The sequence below is a fragment of the Amblyomma americanum genome, chromosome 4 (assembly GCF_052857255.1).
Source record: "Amblyomma americanum isolate KBUSLIRL-KWMA chromosome 4, ASM5285725v1, whole genome shotgun sequence".
In the NCBI taxonomy this organism is placed as follows: domain Eukaryota; kingdom Metazoa; phylum Arthropoda; class Arachnida; order Ixodida; family Ixodidae; genus Amblyomma; species Amblyomma americanum.
The window spans coordinates 187653692-187671611 of NC_135500.1; the positions used below are offsets into that span (position 1 = coordinate 187653692).

The following is a 17920-nucleotide window of genomic DNA, read 5'->3' on the forward strand; positions in this document are numbered from 1 at the left end:
GGGCTATCGATACGCGTTGAGATATTTGAGTAGGTTCCGCATGTGTTGGTCGGCGAGATTCGTGACCCAGTGCCATCATGCTCGTCCTCGCCTGCGCGCGGGGCCAGCTGTCCGCTGCCTTGTTCGGGCGAGTCCCCACTCGTCCTTCTGCGGCGGCGGCGTCCCGGGAAGTGACGAGGCGTTGCGTCAGGCTGGCGCCCGCGCCTCCCTCTCTGCGTGCCGGCGCTGTGGCCTCCCCCGCGGCAAGGTCGTTGCGCCGTGCACGCGCTGTTGCAAGGCGTCACTCCGGCCGCTGCAGTCTCTCCCGTCGGTGAGGCCTCGCAGGGCTGCTGTTACGCCTCTTCTCACTGTTCTCAGCGGGGAACGTACCCTTTGCCAAGAGTACCCGATCAGCAGGCGTTTGCTTCTCCACTGTATAACGGAGCCTTCACGGCACCCCTAAAGACCCGAAAGGTGTCAGAACGTGAGGACAAGGGTTCACTTTACTTTACACAGATTCGTAGCTTAAGCGCTGCTAGAAGTGCTTCGCTACGCGGTTCAGAAACAAACCACCGTTGCCTGGTTACCTTTGCCAAGGACGGTACGCTCGGCAGTTTAGCAGAGGTGCAGTTTCCTTGTGGGTTGTTATGATTTGGCTGCGAGCTGTGTAAAAAGCTGTACGCGGGTAGTTAGTCCTGTTTAAGTTACCGCTTTCAAGCGCTGCCTAGTGTGCTTTGTATCAGCGTACTACTATTGCCCGAAAACTGCTAAGTACGACCGTGCCGGGCGCTGACCGCAGGAGCGCGGAAGTTGGACGTCCCACGTGTCCTTGGGAGGAGGAGGTTGTAGGGTGGGGGGTCTCCGTGTTGGCGCACCAGTGTCCTCTCGGTTGGAGTGGCGGTTTGTCTCTTTGGCGGTAGCGCCTTGTTTTTACTAGCTTTTCCCACTTCGATGCTCCAGAGAACTGGTTCCGTTCCTTATCTGTCACAGAAGCGGTTTCATGGGCGGGTGGGGCACTCCTTTCCTTACAACCCAGAAATTTTACTTAGGGAACTGTGAACTCATTTCTTTTGAGCAAAGGGGCCCAACAAAAACATTGTTCAGGCACAGGTTTTATTTTCTAGTACTTTTGTGAAAGGCCTCCTTGAAACACTGCGTTCGTTTTGTGATCGCACTACTAGCAACGAGGACGCGAGCACCCAGGACCCGTGAACTGCCATCAAAGCCGCCATCCTCGCGACCGCCAGGCGCTGGCTCCCTGCAACCACGGCGGCTGCGGCGATGACTCCCCTTTCGATGGCGCGTTCACACTTGGACATTCGGCGGCGGGAGCGAGCGGAATCCGCTGCCGCGGCAGAGATCCCGCCGAAATACCCAGCGGAAAGGCCGATCGGCCCAGGACCGAATGGACCATTTGCGGAAAAGCGAGCGCCGCCTGTCATGCAAACAGAGAAGCTCCGCCGGTACCTTTGGTTGGAAAGGGGCTCTCGAGCAAGCATGCGCAAGGCAGCGTTCAGCAGCTCACGTGCGCTTGTTTTGTTGTTTTAGTGTTGTTTATTGGCCGGAAACGTGTGTCAGCTAACGAAAGAGTATGATGGAAGAGGAGAACATCCCATTTCCGTTTTTAGAAACAGGGTGTAGCGGATTATTTTCGCGTTGTAGCCTGAAAAACGACCATGTGTGGCAATACCTGCACTCTGCTACCTCAACGGAGCGCCGAATGACCAAGTGAAATTGTGCGTGAATGTGCGCCTATGCGCGGGCGAGTGTGACAGTATAATGGGATGCACTTTCCTAATGCACACAGACGTTTACGTTTGCGCTTCCTTGATAGGGCCGGAGTTTCTGCCAACTTAACACAACACCTTTTGCCTCAGGGCACACTTAGCTGATTATTAAAGAACCCGTTGTACTATCTCAATCCCGGCTCGTGCTGATACGGCAGAGCGTTGCTTTGCGTGCTAACGGGCCGCGGGAGCGTTAGAATGCGCGGATATACGCGAGGCTGCGCTCGGCCGTGCCCCCGCTGTTCAGGAAGCACATTGTAGCATTAATGGTGAATGTTCATACTAGTATGTATCATTCGGTTTTCCTGCGTCGGTGGCAAAACTCTTCTAGAACGACCGAGCAGTGTGTACTCGGCAGTAAGCGCGAAATAAAGCAGCAACACCTTGTTCGAAACGCGCTGGATGTGCGCATTACTGGCCCCATCAACGGGTTCGTCTTTTGCGCCTTTTATCTCGTCGCGGCCTTTATTACGTACAAGTCTCGCTGTTGCAAAACACGTGGTTAGCTTAGATAAATCGCGTTGCAGTTACATGTCAGTTCCGTGGAAGTTACAGCTCACATCAGTCGTCGCACTACAGCGCAGGAATGCACGGCTGGCTCATGTTTCCCAACCAAAAACCAAACCGCCCAGAGAGGGCGCTGCCTGCGCCTTCACCACGCATGCGCAGAAACTTCTCCGCAAATGGTCAATTCTGCCGCCGAAAAAAAAACCCCGCTGAATCTCGTCAGCCAATAGGAAGGCGAGTACCCGCGGCGACAAACATGGCGGCGCCCTTCGATGCAGGACGCCTCGCTTCGGACTGAATTCGTCGCTGTTAATGCATTTTTCAGCGCGTTCACTGGCCATAAAAGAGCCAGCGGTCTTTCGCTTTGTCTTATTTCGCCCCCCCCCCCCCAAAAAAAAAAGCAAAAAACGTTTGAGCGATAAATTTGCTTTAATTTTTATTTCGGGTGACGATTCTTCCCCCTTTAGGCTTAAGAGGGGCGTCGAGTTGTTGACAACAATGGTTCCTGTCCTAACCACCAGATGGCGCCACTGGGCGTTTAAAAAGTGAGAATGTTAGAAATGTCGTAACGTCCGACAAAATAGCTGCATTTAGCCTACGCAAACGTGCATAAGGTTTTGGTATGTAGACAGCATCGATTAACCTCTTGCCACATCTGTGAACGCCGTGAGCAGACGACACACACATGATGAGCGGCGATGCGGTGGCCGGGAAGTGTGAACGAGACAGCATTTCGGCGGCCGCGGATTCCGCTTCCTCTCGCCGCCGAATGACCAAGTGTGAACGCGCCATGACTCGGGAACGAAGGGTCCCTCCCTATCTCGCCTGCAGGCCACTTCCACGGGCCTCTCGGAACAATGCTCTCCATACCAAAAGGCGTTGGTATGCGGGAACAAAGGCCCCAGTCCTCCCTCTACCGAGAACAGGGCCGGCAGAGTGAAGACACCGTCCCTTGCGACGGTCGCTGGGGATGGAAGCCGATGACCTCTTCACAAAGGGATGACTGCTCTTGGAAAGAGGATTCCATTTGCGCGCCGTCGTCTGGGGCTGGTTCCGGTGAGGCCTGCTTTACCGACCGTGGTGAATCACCGTCGCTGTGAGAAGTATTGCGTCAGGGTGACAGCTTCGACCTCGCCATTGGAATGCCGACCTTCACCACCTGATCCGCTGCGAAGGGGGCCAATGCTGACACCTTCTGGGGTGGGCGGCTGCCCAAGCCGGCTTGAGTGACCCTTGATTCAATATTCTTCCAAGTGCCCAGAGTCCCCAGCGGGAGAGCTGGGGACCTGAGAGGTTTTAAAACCCCCGGAATGCTTATGCCATGAGAGACCTTCTCATCTCTTCAAATACCTTGCGAACACTTTAAATATGTGAATAAATTTGTACAGTCTTCTCCAGCGCCCTCGGGCTCTACCGCGTCTCTGACTTCCTCGTCCCTTCTCCGGCCCGACCACGCTGCCCGAATCCCAACAGTACTCAGTGGATGAATTCAGTGGCTGAACCCCCTCCAAGAGTTACCCGTTACCCCGTCCTTGACTTTTCATTCTTTTTCCTTTCTTGAAGCGAATAGCGATTTCTTTTGGCTACAGTTGCAGTGTTCCTCGTCTGATCGATTGATGTCGCGAAAAGGCAAGGAAAAAGGGTTGCGAGATAGCTCCAACTACAGGTAGTCAAATTGGCTTCCATAGTAGTCCAAATGTAGCCAAAGTGAACACCTTAGGTAGCCCAAAAGTAGCCAAAAAGTTTTTTTTTTTTTGCAACGTAACTCCTTAGCCATATAAATTATTTTCCACAAGTACGTATTATTATTATTCGGAGTGGAGCAAAGCTGGCGTGCAAGCGAATTCATGATTTGGCAAGTGCGGTCTTCATCACAAACGTCGTTTTTTTTTTCTGTAAGAACACAAAATCACAAAAAAAAGACAAAACACAAATAGCTTCACACAATAGACTCGCTGAGCAATCGTATGCGTTTATCCATGTAGTATAGTTACAGCTCACAACAAATTCACAATAGACGGAATAAACTAGGCTAACGAAGCCTCGGCCATCATGAGCTTATTTCGAAGTGGTACTGCTTGGTCCATACAAAATGTTATAACTGAAACGGGACAAAAATACATGGCCAGTTTAAAATCCTTGTAGCAGCCTTTATTCCTGGCCAGGCCAAACTTCACGCGGAGGACAAAGTCTAGTTAGATATTCTATGTCGCGGGTCTGATTTAGTGAGGGAGACCTGGCTGAACACTCATTCGACGACGGCGTTTGATAAGGATAGTGACAAGAAAAGGCGAGTTCCAGCTCTGATATCAGTGGAGGTTGGCTTGCCGGCAACATTTTTTGCATTTCTCACGCTTGCCCAAATTGCATTTTGAACCGGGTATCCTCTTCCAGGTAGTCGACTTTCGTTCGGAGCATGCGATACTCAGATTATATTCCATAAATTAAATTTGTCGGTATAAAAGCACCGAATGTGCGACGCGCAAAATCGAAGGCTTGCTTCGCAATTTTTGGTTTGGGAAGGCGCTGGTCGCTCACAAGCTTTAGGTTCGCAGGAAGCCTCTTCAGCACACTTTAATGCGCGCAAAAATAACGTTGCGGCACCTACCCGCCAGAAAACGTCCATAAGAGATCCCGAAGGAAGCCATCTCTGGGCTTTGGAGAACTCCCAAACCGCATGGCCTGAAATGTAATATGTGCTGCTCCCATTCGGCATTGCCATGATGAGTAGCTGCAGGCATTGCAGCTCTTGCTAGTAACGTTTCCGAATAAATTTCTCATTTAGCTCGGCAGGGGCTGGGGCCTCGCGCTGAATGTTCAGTCGCTTAAATTCACCGATAATTGGGCTTAAAAATTCAACAAAAATAAATTTTGTTCATCTGTGTACATTTCTCTTAACATGTACTCTTGCTGCGTAGCAGCATTCTATACTTTTCGTTGCTTCAAAGCGGCCTTCCAGTATGGCCCACTGATTCACGATTAATCGCAAGGTAGGTACAATGCTGAGCCATCTTGTCACACAGAAGCTGGTAGATGTCTGTGCGAGAATAACATGTTTATCACACGATGCCCAGCACTGCCGCTATCACCTCGGTGATGGCGGCGTACCTTTCCCTGTACTCTTGCTGCCTTTTTGGAGAATGTGTGGTCCATTTGAAAGTTTCGCGTACAAGAATTATAGTACATTATATACACGGTAGTCAGTGTGGGCGGGTAGCACATCGATCGCCAAATTACAAGTTAGATCTAGGGGATGGCACGTACACTTTAGAAGCACGAATTTCCTGCTTTAGTTTTTGTGTAAAAGCTGTTGGGCTGCCCCACGTGATACTTGCCCCGTCTGTTCCGAGGCGCACACAATATTCCACGTTAAGCAGCGCTTGGACAGAGAAAATAGCCTCTCCGCAGATGCATCGATCGCTGGCACAAAGCCGAGAAAGGCTGTAGCCACAAAACAGAGCCCAAAAATAGCCACATAGCTGAAAGCAAAATTTTGACGCAAACTCGGGCAAAAAGTAGCCCAATTTGGCTATTAATAGCCCAATCTGGCAACCCTGCCAGGAAGAGCGCCGAGGGGATAAATTCGTTGGAGGCACTTGGATAATATCTCTTAACTGCGGGGAGGCGAAAGCCGTTTGCGACTCATTGCACTGGTTTGAATTTGCCGCGCTTGAATTCATTTCACGACGGAGGAGAAGAGCAGCTTGCGCGAGCGTGGTATAGAGATCACGCGACATCACAAGGTCACGTGACCTAAAATGTAACGGACGGACGCAAGTATGAGCCATTAAAGGCTATCGCCTTAAACGTTTAAGTAGGGGGCGCAATCGGAGGAGCGATGTCACAGGGCTTAGCGGCAAGTGAGGCGGAGGAAGTGTGCGTCTTTCTCGCGTTCGATATGCAGCACTGGCTGTGTTCGCTTCATGCCTGGGAGGGGTGGTGTCGGCTGTAGTAAATGAAAAGTTCTCGAAAATACCACCAAAGCCTCCTGTCTCATTAAAAAAAAAACTGCAAAAACTCAGTCTTACATGCCCAGAGAAAGCACGCTGACGCTACGCTGCATGCAGAGTGGTGAACAAAGAGAGAGTCATCTGCAGCGAATTAGTGCGACATCGTTGATTGCCTCGCCAATATGTTTGCCTTTACTTGTCCAAAAGCATTACACGACAGAGTCGTGCATGTATCAAACATAATGAAGGGACGATAAACGCCAACTTTTTGCTTGCGTGTTTTCTCTTTCAAATAATTCGTTAGACATTAATATACACGGATCATTGCGTGATATTCGCATACAATCGCTAAATAACTTATAATTCAATTTATTCTTGACGCCGTTGCGGCTTCATCAACCGAACGATGGCTGTGACGTGTAGTTGGCCTTTAGGTCGCGTGACGCATGAAGAAAAAAAAACAGTATAACTGCTGATACGTCCTTTGTTGTCATTCCAGCTCTTGAAACAGGCTGGTTTAAGTGTCGTAGTGGCTTAAAACTACGTCTTAACGTTTATATTGCAGGTTTTTTCGTCCCTCACGTGACCTAAAGTTCATCTACAAGTCAACAGCCATCGTTCGGCTGACGAAACCCGAAACGGAAACAATATCAGAGGGGAAATTGTCATAAATTATTTAGTGGTCGTAAGCGATTACCACCCTGTGATGCATATATTACAGTGTCTAGCGGATCGTTTGAAAGAACAAAACATGCAACTAAAACTAGGTGTTTGTAGTCCTTTAAAGTGTTGAGCAGGTCATCTCCGGAGTCTTGCTGGTATGTGCGTTGTATTGCAGTGATCCACTATCATTCACAGATTAGGAAGATATTCGCTTACTTAGGTAAACTTCGAGGATTCTTGCGTTAATATTTTTTTGTCTTTGTGACAGCAGGAATATAAAAAAAAACGCCGTTACATTTCAAACCCTTGACTGATCCTCGCTCAGCACGTAGTTAATAAACGAATGTTTCAGTGCCTTGATCAGCACCAAGACCAGAGTTTGCCATTATTGCCTCCCTGTGGCGGTGTTATTAGGCCGTCAAACTCTCGTCATTCGTTACGGCAGCCGGGACTTAATGTAACTGGAGTGATACCTTGGCAACCTCCGACAGAGAAGAAAGGCTGCTATATAATAGGTTTGACGGCTTAGCGAATAAGGCGACTGTGCGGAAAAGGCAAAAAAAAAAAGTGTTCATCTGCAGCTGAAATGATCATGCGCTTTTCTGCGCGTACGTCGCTTGGTTAAACTGCGATATGAACGCGCTTTTATGGCGCAAGCACTGCCGAGAAGGAGCCCTTCGGAACTGGGCGTCGGCGCATCGCTTTGTATTAGTTTCCGGCTTATTTCTTTTCAGGCGGCCAGGATTACAGACATTTTGAAAAGGCGTGGTGCATGACACCTGACAGGGTATAGCGCGAATGGGACTGTTAGATTTGCCGGAGGTATTTCCCCGCTGGGCAGATGGGGATGTCTCGACAGATAGAGAAGCGGAGTTACTGTATCCATCGCCTTTAATATTTTTTAGCATTCGATAGTGTGGGCAAGTAAAGTAAAGGAGGAAACTTTGGCCTCTGCATCCGTCTCACGCGTGTCTTATCGCAGCCACACGATACGTCCAATATGCTGACTTACGGTGAACTCGCTCGCTCGGTATTAGAGGCCCGCAGAGGTAGAGGAGCGCAGCGCCATCTCGTGCTAAGCAGACTAAACCGAATGGGGCGACGCGTGCTTCGGCGCTACAATGTTCTAGAAACAGCTGTCGCTGTAAAAAAAAAAAAAGAAAATCGTGCGTGACAGCAGTCGCGTCCGCTGAAGCGGCTGCTGCTGCTTCAACAAACTCGGCTCTCAAATCAGCCGAACGCTTTATTGCGCGGCGCCGGTGCTCCTGTGATTCCTTGATGATTCGAAGGCAGTATCAGTAGCAGTAAATGAAATGCTTAAATGCTTCATGACGTGAATGGGCCTTCAGGCTCTCGACTTCTAGAGCGATCCCTTTTAGCGCTTATTTTTTAGCACTTTTTGTTTGTTCGAACTCATTTAGAATATTTACAGTTGAACTTTGTTATAACGAAGTTGAAGAGGTCCGGAGATACTTCGTTATTGCCCGTGTTGACCGAGCTTCCTAGTGGAATCGTCATTCCTTCGTTATATTCATTATTTCGTTATAACGAGGTTCGAATTTTTATCATATTTAAGGCGCTCTTTACTTTTCGCCTCATTGTTTACTGTTACTATTATTGGAGTTCGTTTTTATTGATTTGCCGGAAGGAATGTATACCAACATGGGATACCCTTTTGAAAACCGATCGCACAGAGCCGTCGAAGTGATTCGAAAATGCACCCTGCGTCTTTTTTTGGCTTGTACCCGTGTATGCACGCTGGTGCCGTCGGCTCGGTAGTCGTGACGCCATTTCGCGCGTAGCGTGCACCGAGGAAGGCTGCCTACCGGTTTGTGTTCCAGGCCGTCTTGGCCGCGTCCGACGCGGCGGGCAACTGCGCCTTGATCGATGTCGCTCGTGCGCCTGTGGCTGGGCGAAAAGGGCTTCCCGCGGCAGCAGTCGGTTGCGCGCGGCCGACGTAGGTTTCCGCGAATTTCCTCCACCATTCGCCTGCCAATACGTCATGATCGCATCGGCCGACTGGGCCTTGAATAATCGAGACGCGCTGCTGGTGGCGCGCCTTTTCCCTGCCCCGTTCCCGGCTGGTCGGCTCGGAAAAGACAGCTCTCACGGTGTGCGATATCTGACGTTGCGCGCGTGCCAAGTGCTGCTTTGCGAAGGCAGGTGGACGAGGTAACGTTTTGCGTGCGTGCTGCTGCTTGTTTTCTTAGCTTGGACTCGACTCGGTTTAGTTACGGTTTTAGTTCTGGCTCGATGGGTCCGCTGTTAGTCTTGAAAATGCTGGGGCTGGTAAAGGAGCAAATTAACCCGGCGTACCTGCGTCTCACTGCGTCGTGTGCCGATCCGAGTGTGTGTCCGAGATACAGGTTCTGTCGTGTGCGGGCTGTTAGGGCGCGCTCGGCTCACACCTCGCTAGAAGCCGAAGAAGCTGCAATTGCCCTTGCGATCTCCTCCACCACTGCCACACTCGTATTTAGTGACTCAAAAACCGCGATCAGAAACTTTGCGAAAGGGCGGACGCATGCCGTCGCCCATAAAATTCTCAATTCATCTCAGCCCCCCACTAGGCCCATTCAACTCATATGGGTCCCCGCGCATGCGGGCCATCCAGGCAACGAAGCCGCCCATGACACCGCTCGTCAACCCAGCAGGGCAAGCCGCCGAGTCAGGGAGCGCCCGTGACCGAATGATCACATACCACGAAATTTCACTCCACTACAGAGAGCAACGACTCCACTATCCTCCGCCTCACAAATCACTCACTAAATTAGAGCAGGTGACGTGGCGCCAGCTACAATCTCGCACTTTTCTCTCCCCCGCCCTTTTAGCACTAATGCACCCAGGGCTGTTCTCTCCAGAGTGTACCCTATGCGGAGACCCAAGAGCTGATTTCCATCACATACTATACATATGCTCTGCGTTCCAGCCGCCATCAGAGTGGCAACTCACTGACCTCGAGCGATGGGAGGTCGCTGTGTCCAGCTCCGACCCAGCTGTCCAATGGTGGGCGGGGCTTTGGAAGTCGCCGGACGTCACCGACTGCCGGCCACTTCAAGCGACCAAAAGCCAACCCAAGAATAGTTTAAGATATGGCTCAATATTAAAGTTTATCACCACCACCACCTCGGCTACGCTGCCGGGGTACCCCAGTTCGAACCCGGCTGCGGAGGCTGCGTTTTGATGGAGGCAAAAAAATATGGAGGGCACTTAAGACAACTTACGTGCTGCGAATGCAAAAGCATGCACCCGCGGCGTACTACTACTACTACTACTACTACTACTACTACTACTACTACTACTACTACTACTACTACTACTACTGTAATGGCCAGCGAAGCTGATCTGTTCGCGCCGCCCGAATGAAAGTTGATGAAGACGAAGATACGATAACCTAGCGCGAGAGGCTGGCAGTTTACCGCGCGGGGTGTTGTGCTTGGTTGACGGTGTAGTAGTGCTCTAATGAAGTGGCCAGCGAAGCTGGTCTGTTCGCGCCGGCCGGAGTTCGAAAACTATTTTGAAATAAATTTTCTTTTAAAATTTATTTCTCCTTTCCTGATGTAGACACTGCTGATGACGTCATGGGATCTCGTGTGCTTTGAGTCCGTTCCTCGTGGACGGAAAGCCGGATTTGCTGACTGATCAGCCATATGATGCTTTCGCATTAAAAAAAAAAATCATGTGCGGGCTGGGCTTACGGCGCTGTGGCGAGGCATCCCACTGGCGCGAAGTTGCTGCGCCCTTCACAGTGGGCGGAGTAAGTGCGTGCGAATGTCGCATACGCCGTGTATGGAAGCGCAGTTTTTCATGTCGACTCCCCTTGTTGACGTCGCCTTGCTTTTACTTCCTGGTAGGCGAGCTCTTGCGAAGGTCGTTTGCTGGTCGACTCCCGTAGTTGCCGAGTGCTGTGGGGGACCACGAGAGAGAGAACATGCAGAGGGCGTCCGCGCTTTGTACGCTCTACGCTCGAGGGCCGTTTATGTGGCGCGATTTCCCGAATGTGGGGACGAGGTTATAATCTCGAGGAAACAAAAGGCCCATGTTCCACAGGGAAGCGACGAGAGCACTTGGCTCGACTAATCGCGTCCGTTTGCGTCATTCGTCATCGTTTGGGGATTAAAAGCCCCTTGCTGTGTGCTTACACGCGGAGGGAGGGGGGTGGGAACGCTGCTGTTTCGGGTTCGGAGAGCAGCTAAATGGGCGCCGGACGCCGCATTCTATTTTGTTGATGGATTCGTTTGCTGCGCCTTTGTAACGCAGTTCTCGTCGCATCGCGGGATACACAGTGTTTGTAATGGCTCTTCTGAAAGATGTCCATGAAACAGCTTTTTAATCGTGAGAAGCAGGCTTTATCGTACCGCTAGTCGGCGTACACATTCCGCGATGCGTTTTTACTTGCTTGTCGCGTTTCTCTCTTCATTCATCTTGCTCCTCTTAAACGTGTTGAAACGGCATTAAAGCAGCCTATAAGAGTCCGTAAAGATTTGGATCTTATTCAGGGCAGCTTTACCGAATATATTTGCTGTGTTGAGTCATGGTGGAGTATTCCTGCGTAACATCTTAAGTTGCTACTGTTACGAAAGTTTCGTATGTGGGACAGCCTCCCCTGTGCAGTTATTTGGAACCCATAGGTTAAGAAAAATAAAAGTAAAAAATAAATACTCTAATTGGTTATGATGGCGTGAAGGTGAAGGTACTAGCTCGGCAGTGGTGAGGCCGGCATCGGTGTATCCAGTGCTTCCGGGGAGCGCAGTTAAATATTATGGCTGTGCGGTGTTGCAAAAAAAGAAGATAGCGGCAAGTTTTCCTTTCAATTGTTTGGATTGATCACGTCGGATAGTGGAGCGCCTCTCTTCGCGACGGCCTTTGAAAATCGAGCCGTCCTTGCCGAAGCCTTCTCGTTACGCCGAGAAACGTGACCCACTTGAAGCGACGCGCGGGGCCTCCACTCGGCGCGCGGTCGGATGGATGCCGGCCGCACCTGCGTCCGTACAGAGCGCGCGCGAGGGAGAGAGAGCCGTAAAAGGGCGCCGATGAACGCGCTTGACGAGGAAGAGGATTGAGAGGAAAGCCTGTCAGGAAATCAGCAAAGCAGAAGCAGCAGCAGCAGCAGCGGCGCGCGATTGCTGCGGGAGCGCACACCGGAGGGCGAAGTAGCAAGCCTGTTGCTCTCACCAAGCGAAGAGCGCACGCCGGAGGCCAGTGACGTTGCGCTGACGTCACGCGAATGACGTCGCGGCGCGCGCCCCTCTGGGTCGCGCGCATGCGTGATTTGCTCTGTTTACCGGAGCGCCATCTCTCTCCGTTTCACCGCGCTTTCGGTTTTGCTTGTCTCCGTTGGCTCGCGCGTTGTCGCTGTCGTCTGCTACGGCCGTTGCTGCCGCGGCGCGCCGACGGGTTTTTCAAGACAACGCGCGGAGAAGCCGTCGGGTCTTCGTGCAAGGTTGCTACCCTCCCCCGCCCAGGTCGGCGCCCCGGGTGCTGATTGGTGTCATCTTCGTGGTTATACGGTTTGCGGCGGATTGTGCGACACTTCCTTGCAGGAACGCGGTGGTGGTGTTGTGGGACGTGTGCGCCATTGCGCGGCGTTTTTCCTCTCCTAGTGCAGCCGTGTTCCCTGCGGCTGCACTCACGATTGAGTGTGGGACGTTGCGGCGAGTGACCTTGGAGCAGCGAGGGCAGCTGACCGGAGTTCGACGACAGGCTCTGCCGAGGCCGCTGCTGTGCGCGCGCGTGCGCGAAACGAACCCGCTGTGCGATAAGCAGCTCGGTCCTTCTCCCCGGGCGGGCGAGCGAGCACGCGCGCAGACACGCACGCACACGACTCGCATTTTGTATGTTGCTCTGCCCCCCTGCGTTTCGCGAGTTTCTCAGAGGCCGCCCGGTTTCCGCGCGTGGCAGCAGCCGGCAAGCAGCAGCAGCGAGCCTTCGGATCGCACCGGCGGCGAGAGGGAGTGGTGCTGCTCCTCGCAGTGTGGCGGCGCACAGTCGCAGTGTGGCGGCGTGCGTCCAGTTTTCGGGAAGTCGTCATCATCGCCGGCGGTGACGTCGTAGCTCCTCGGCGGCGGTCGATGTTCGGTCTCTCCTCCTCGTCGCCCCCCGCGCCCTTTCTCTGGAATATTCCCAGTCGGGAACGCGTACGGCAGTGTGAGTGACGGCCCGAGGAACCGCTCTGTTCGGCTGCGTCGCTAACCTCGGACAGCGGTGGTCGTCGTCGTCGCCCTCGGTGCTGCAGTTTCTCTCGTGGAGGAAAAACAAAGAATTGTGCCGGGTGACCCGCTTCTCGACGGCAGACTCACCGGTGCTCTTCTCGTGTTGCCGGTGCTCCGGCCGAGGTCGGGCGGTGTTTTTGTGGTGGTTGGTGATTTTGTGTGCGCGCGCCTTCGGATCGGCGGCTGGCTCGGATTACGTCGCACGCGGCCGGTGCGTCTGTTAGACGCCGACGCTGTTTGTTTGTTTTTCGTCTGTCGTGCGCGTGGTATCTCTTTCACCCGACGTCTGCCCCGACTGATGTTTTGCCCCGGAGCCCGGTCTGGTGCTCCGGCCGGTGACCATGGCCTGTAACGTGACGTCATCCTGGGGATACAGCCATTTTGACCCGTTGTGGAACGCCAGTGCATCCAGGTCTGCTTTATGACTCACTCTTATTGTGTTTGATTACTTGCCGCGCATTAATATCTCTGTGTGATAACATAACACGTTCCTTTTGTGTCGGGGCCAAACATATGACTCACCGCAAAACACTGCAATCCTTCTAGAAAACTCGCCTGGCCGTGGGTACGTCAGCGCGCCTGTGTTGGGAGCGTCTCTGTTTTGTGTGCCACTTTTTCCCGTAAACGCTCCCGTGTGCACGTGACGCAGGCGTGCTACGCGTGTGCCCGTGGCGGGCCTGACCGGACTCTAATGAGCTACGGAGCTCTGCGCTCGAAAGCGAACTGGTGCCCGCACTGGATTTAAAATACAGTTGGGCGGCCCTTGGGTGCACCTTTAAGTTTCGTTTTATCGCAACGGCAAAAGGGCAGTCATGGTAGTCCAGGCGTCGGGGTCACACATCGGTTCCTTCTACCTACTTATGCAATCTTGTGTTTGTCGCTTGACAACTGAAAACTGTCGCATAAGTTCTTAGGCGAGTGACGTCAGTTGCAGATATTCGTACTCCTAAGCACAATGCCTCTGTTGCGGCTGTCTCCTGGCATACACAGCCTTAGAAGTAGCCTACGGTTGATTCTCGCCATTCGTAGATGGGCCTTGATTGCCTGGAGCCCTCGGATGAACAACGATGTGCAATGCATATTTTACGCCGGCGCGTGGTGCCGACAGCGAACTGCTGGCAAGTAGCGGGTAGTAGCAGCCTGCTGAAGGGGAGCGGAGGTTATCGCCCAGGTTTCGTGTCAGCTGTGAGCAGCTTTTGCGCGCGCTCGTCGCTGCAGCTGCAGCTTGTTGGTGAAGCGCTGCTCCCGCGGCTGCTCGCTCCAGCTTGCATATGTGCGTACTTCTTCGCAGCGGTATCTCCTGCTGTTCGATGCCGAAGGACACCCGCGGTCGTGACGTCTTGTTATGCCCCCCCCCCCCCCCCCCCTCTTCCGCTGAAGGCGACGAGAAGTGTTTACACGCCGCGGCAGCGCTGACGACGACAGATGCAGGGCAGGACCTGAAAAGATTGGTTGGGGGTGGGGAGTGACGTTGAGATTTCCAGATAAAAGCGCGCCGAGGAACTGCAGGACGTCGCTTGTCGTGCGTTTACTTCGAGCGAGGGCTCGGTCTGTGTAGAGATAATGACTGGCAAACTCTTGAGCTCGTGGTGCTTTCTTTCAGCGGATGCTGGCGACGGTTGTGTCCATGCTGCAACCAGCTGGAATTTGCTGTTGTATTTTCCAAATTAGGCGTTTCGAAGTGAGATGACATAAAATCAAGCGGCCAGAGTGAACATGTAGAGCAATTTTCTGTAGAAGCAGTGCGGTCACTGATAGCAATTGCTCTCGACCCTCGGTGGAGTGTTTCGTGTGTCACGCTGAGTAAAATCCGGCGCAGGCAGGGCAGAGTTTTTTTCTTCCGCGCCGTGGTGCTCGGGTTTTATTCACACGTCCTTCGGTGAACTTTTATTGGCTGCCACCAACCCGTTGGTTGGTATATGAGCCTGTAGATGGCGCGAAGATTTGTAGAGAGGAGCGGACTAGGCTTCAGCCTTTCTCTTTTCAAGCAAGGAGAGTGGATTAAACAGTCATTACCGGGACTAATTTACGCGGATGATATAGTGCTATTGGCTGACACTGACAACGAGGAAGATATACAGACGTTGATAGACATACGTGGTACAGAGGGAGATAGATTAGGTTTCAAGTTTAGTGAGGAAAAATCTTCTGTCATGATATTTAATGATAAGGGCGGCGAGCATAGAATACAGGAGTTCACGTTAGAGGTAGTGGATGAGTACAAATATCTTGGGGTGTGGATAAATAACGGTGCTGAGTATCTGACAGAGCATGAAAAATATGTAATGAATAAAGCTAGTAGGAATGCAGCTGTCATGAAAAATAGGGCACTGTGGAATTACAATAGGTATGAAGTGGTAAGAGGGATCTGGAAAGGGGTGATGGTTCCTAGCCTGACTTTCGGTAATGCGGTCCTGTGCACGAGACCAGATGTTGAAGCAAGGTTAGAAATTAAACACTGTGGCGTAGGGAGGCTAGCTTTGGGAGCACATGGCAATACACCAAATCAGGGGGTACAGGGTGATATGGGATGGGCTTCGTTCGAGAGCAGAGAAGCTAGCAGTAAGATAGCATTTGAGGAGCTATTGAGAAAAATGGGGGAAAAGCAGTGGGCGAGGAAAGTTTTTAGGTACCTGTATATAAGGAATGTTGATACGAAATGGAGAAAGCGAACTAGAAAATTGACAAGCAAACATCTGGACAGCAGTAGGGGGGCAAATCAGCAATTATCGGTTAAGAAAAAGGTCAAAGAATAAAGAAACAGAGACAGCTCTGTGGAAAACAGGGTTGCTGACGAAATCAACACTGGGAACATGCAGAATTTTTAAGCAGGAAATTTCCAAAGAAAATATCTATGATAATTGTATGGGAAGCTCTTTGTTGTTTGAGGCCAGGACAGGAGTTTTGCGGACTAATACCCCTGTCACACGGGCATTTCGAGGGCCCTCGAACCGATAGTCTTTCGATTCAAAGGCGATCGAGCGCTGCTACACGGGCAGTTTCAATGGCGATCGAGTCAATAGCCTATCGAGTCAACGGAGCAGCACGGAACTCCATCGAGATTTCTAGGGTCTTCGAGCGCTGCCCAAGGTTGCTAGCGTTGCTTCGAGCGGCGCCAAGCGCACTTTCGTATGTACAAAAGCATGAACAAACATTATTCGCCTAGACTTTAATGCTAGCAGTCCGTACAATAATTCTAAAATTGTATCAGACTGGTTTTAACCGCATTAAGCGCATTAATTTGGCGTTGCGGTCTTTGCGTTGTTTGCGTACTTTGCGTTGACAACATGGCGGCGCCCTGCCCGCCCGCTTCGCAGCGATAACAACTTCGTCGCTAATCCCGCAAAGCAATACCGTGTTCTAAGCTGTTGTATTCGCCTTCGATTTGCCCATTATTACCCTCGCATAAAGTTTCAAGAGACAATTAGCTTTTGTTTTTCGGATATCAAGGCGACTTCCCATGTGTTAAGCCTGACGAAGCAGCGCTCCGACGCAGTTGGGCTGGCTTGGTTTTGGCTCGTCTTGTATTAGAGTGGCTACAGCAGTGTCTGCATCTGTCCGTCGCGTGCGCGCAATTGAAAGGGTTTTAAACAACATGCGTGTATGCGTGTATTTAAGCATTTCGTATACATTTATCAAATATTTTTGTTATTTTTGTAAAATCTAAAGTAGCGACTGTGGCGCCACACAAGCGTAGCGTGAGACACGAGAACCATTTCAATGGCCATTGAGATTTGCCGTGTAGCAGCGACACAACTCCTTCGAGTTCGATGGTGATTGAGAATCTCGAAGACCCTCGACTCGATCGGCATTGAAACTGGCCGTGTGACAGGGGTATAAGACATATAGAGTCAGGTACCACGAGATAGACACGTTGTGCGCTGCGTGCGGAGAGGAGGAGGAAACGGCTGAACACTTGATACTTTTCTGTAAAGGGCTTCACCCTACAGTGGGAAGCAGCGGGGCTGATTTATCCAAGACATTGGGGTTTAAGGACATTGAAGGGAAAGTAGATTTTAAGCGGGTAGAAGTAACCAAGCGAAGGTTATCTGATTGGTGGCTAAAATCAAGACGAGTAAAATTGCACAAGTCATGGCTAGGTGGCTTGAACCACCGCCCGATTTAAAGGATTCAGCCTTATCCGTCCGTCCGTCCGTCCTCGGCAAGAATGTGTTGATCCTGAGTTTTTGGTGATTTATCTTGATTACTTTCTTCTTTGATCTTTGAATGCTTGCCTCTGTGGTTAGGTGCGCAACTGGCGTTATGAAAGTGGACTTACCCCATCGCTGTTCCAACAAGCCCAGCGGTTTTTTTGTTTCTTTGCCAGTTTGAGACTAGCCTAAGCCTTGTGAGGTGTTCGGTTAAATGTAGTATAGGGTCAGCAAATTGAGATCACCTGTTTGAATCCACGTATCTCGTGAAAAAGCTGAGGAAATTGGCCTGAACGCATCGAAAAATTACGGAACTGTATTCGAGAGAGAACGATAGATACACTCTGAAGGACGTTTTTCCTTGGTTCGCGGCCGTTCAGAAGCGTGTCAGTCGCTCTGAGCGCTCCATTGCTCAGCATGCTCCGGCATTTGCGGCTGGACAAAACTTGCTGCTTGCGGCCAGAGCCTCCTTGGGACTTGTCCTGTCATGCTCGGGACTGTTCTTCTGTTTAAAATGTAGAAGCAGCCATCTGCAGAAGCTAAGGGTCAAGCTCTTTTTGACAGGTGTCATAAAGGGTGGTAGGAAGTGGCTATTTTTTTCTTGATCCCTCAGGGGAGGGGAGCTCACACTTTAACCCTATTTGCAGAACCTGCCTCCGGGACAACTCTTTCTG

General features: G+C 51.4%; 1 protein-coding gene across 3 annotated transcripts in view; it reads left to right on the top strand.

The window, feature by feature from the left end:
- lilli (AF4/FMR2 family member lilliputian) overlaps positions 1-17920 on the top strand; it is a 239161-nt gene that overhangs the window by 61027 nt on the left and 160214 nt on the right. Inside the window, exon 1 of one of the 3 annotated variants that reach the window (XM_077662606.1) lies at positions 12212-13507. The exons of the other annotated variants lie outside the window; for them this stretch is intronic. Within the exon in view, the coding sequence (XP_077518732.1) occupies positions 13437-13507 (71 nt within the window). The 5' untranslated portion in view covers positions 12212-13436. Of the gene's footprint in view, positions 1-12211; positions 13508-17920 lie in introns of those variants that run through there. 3 annotated transcript variants of the gene reach the window in all.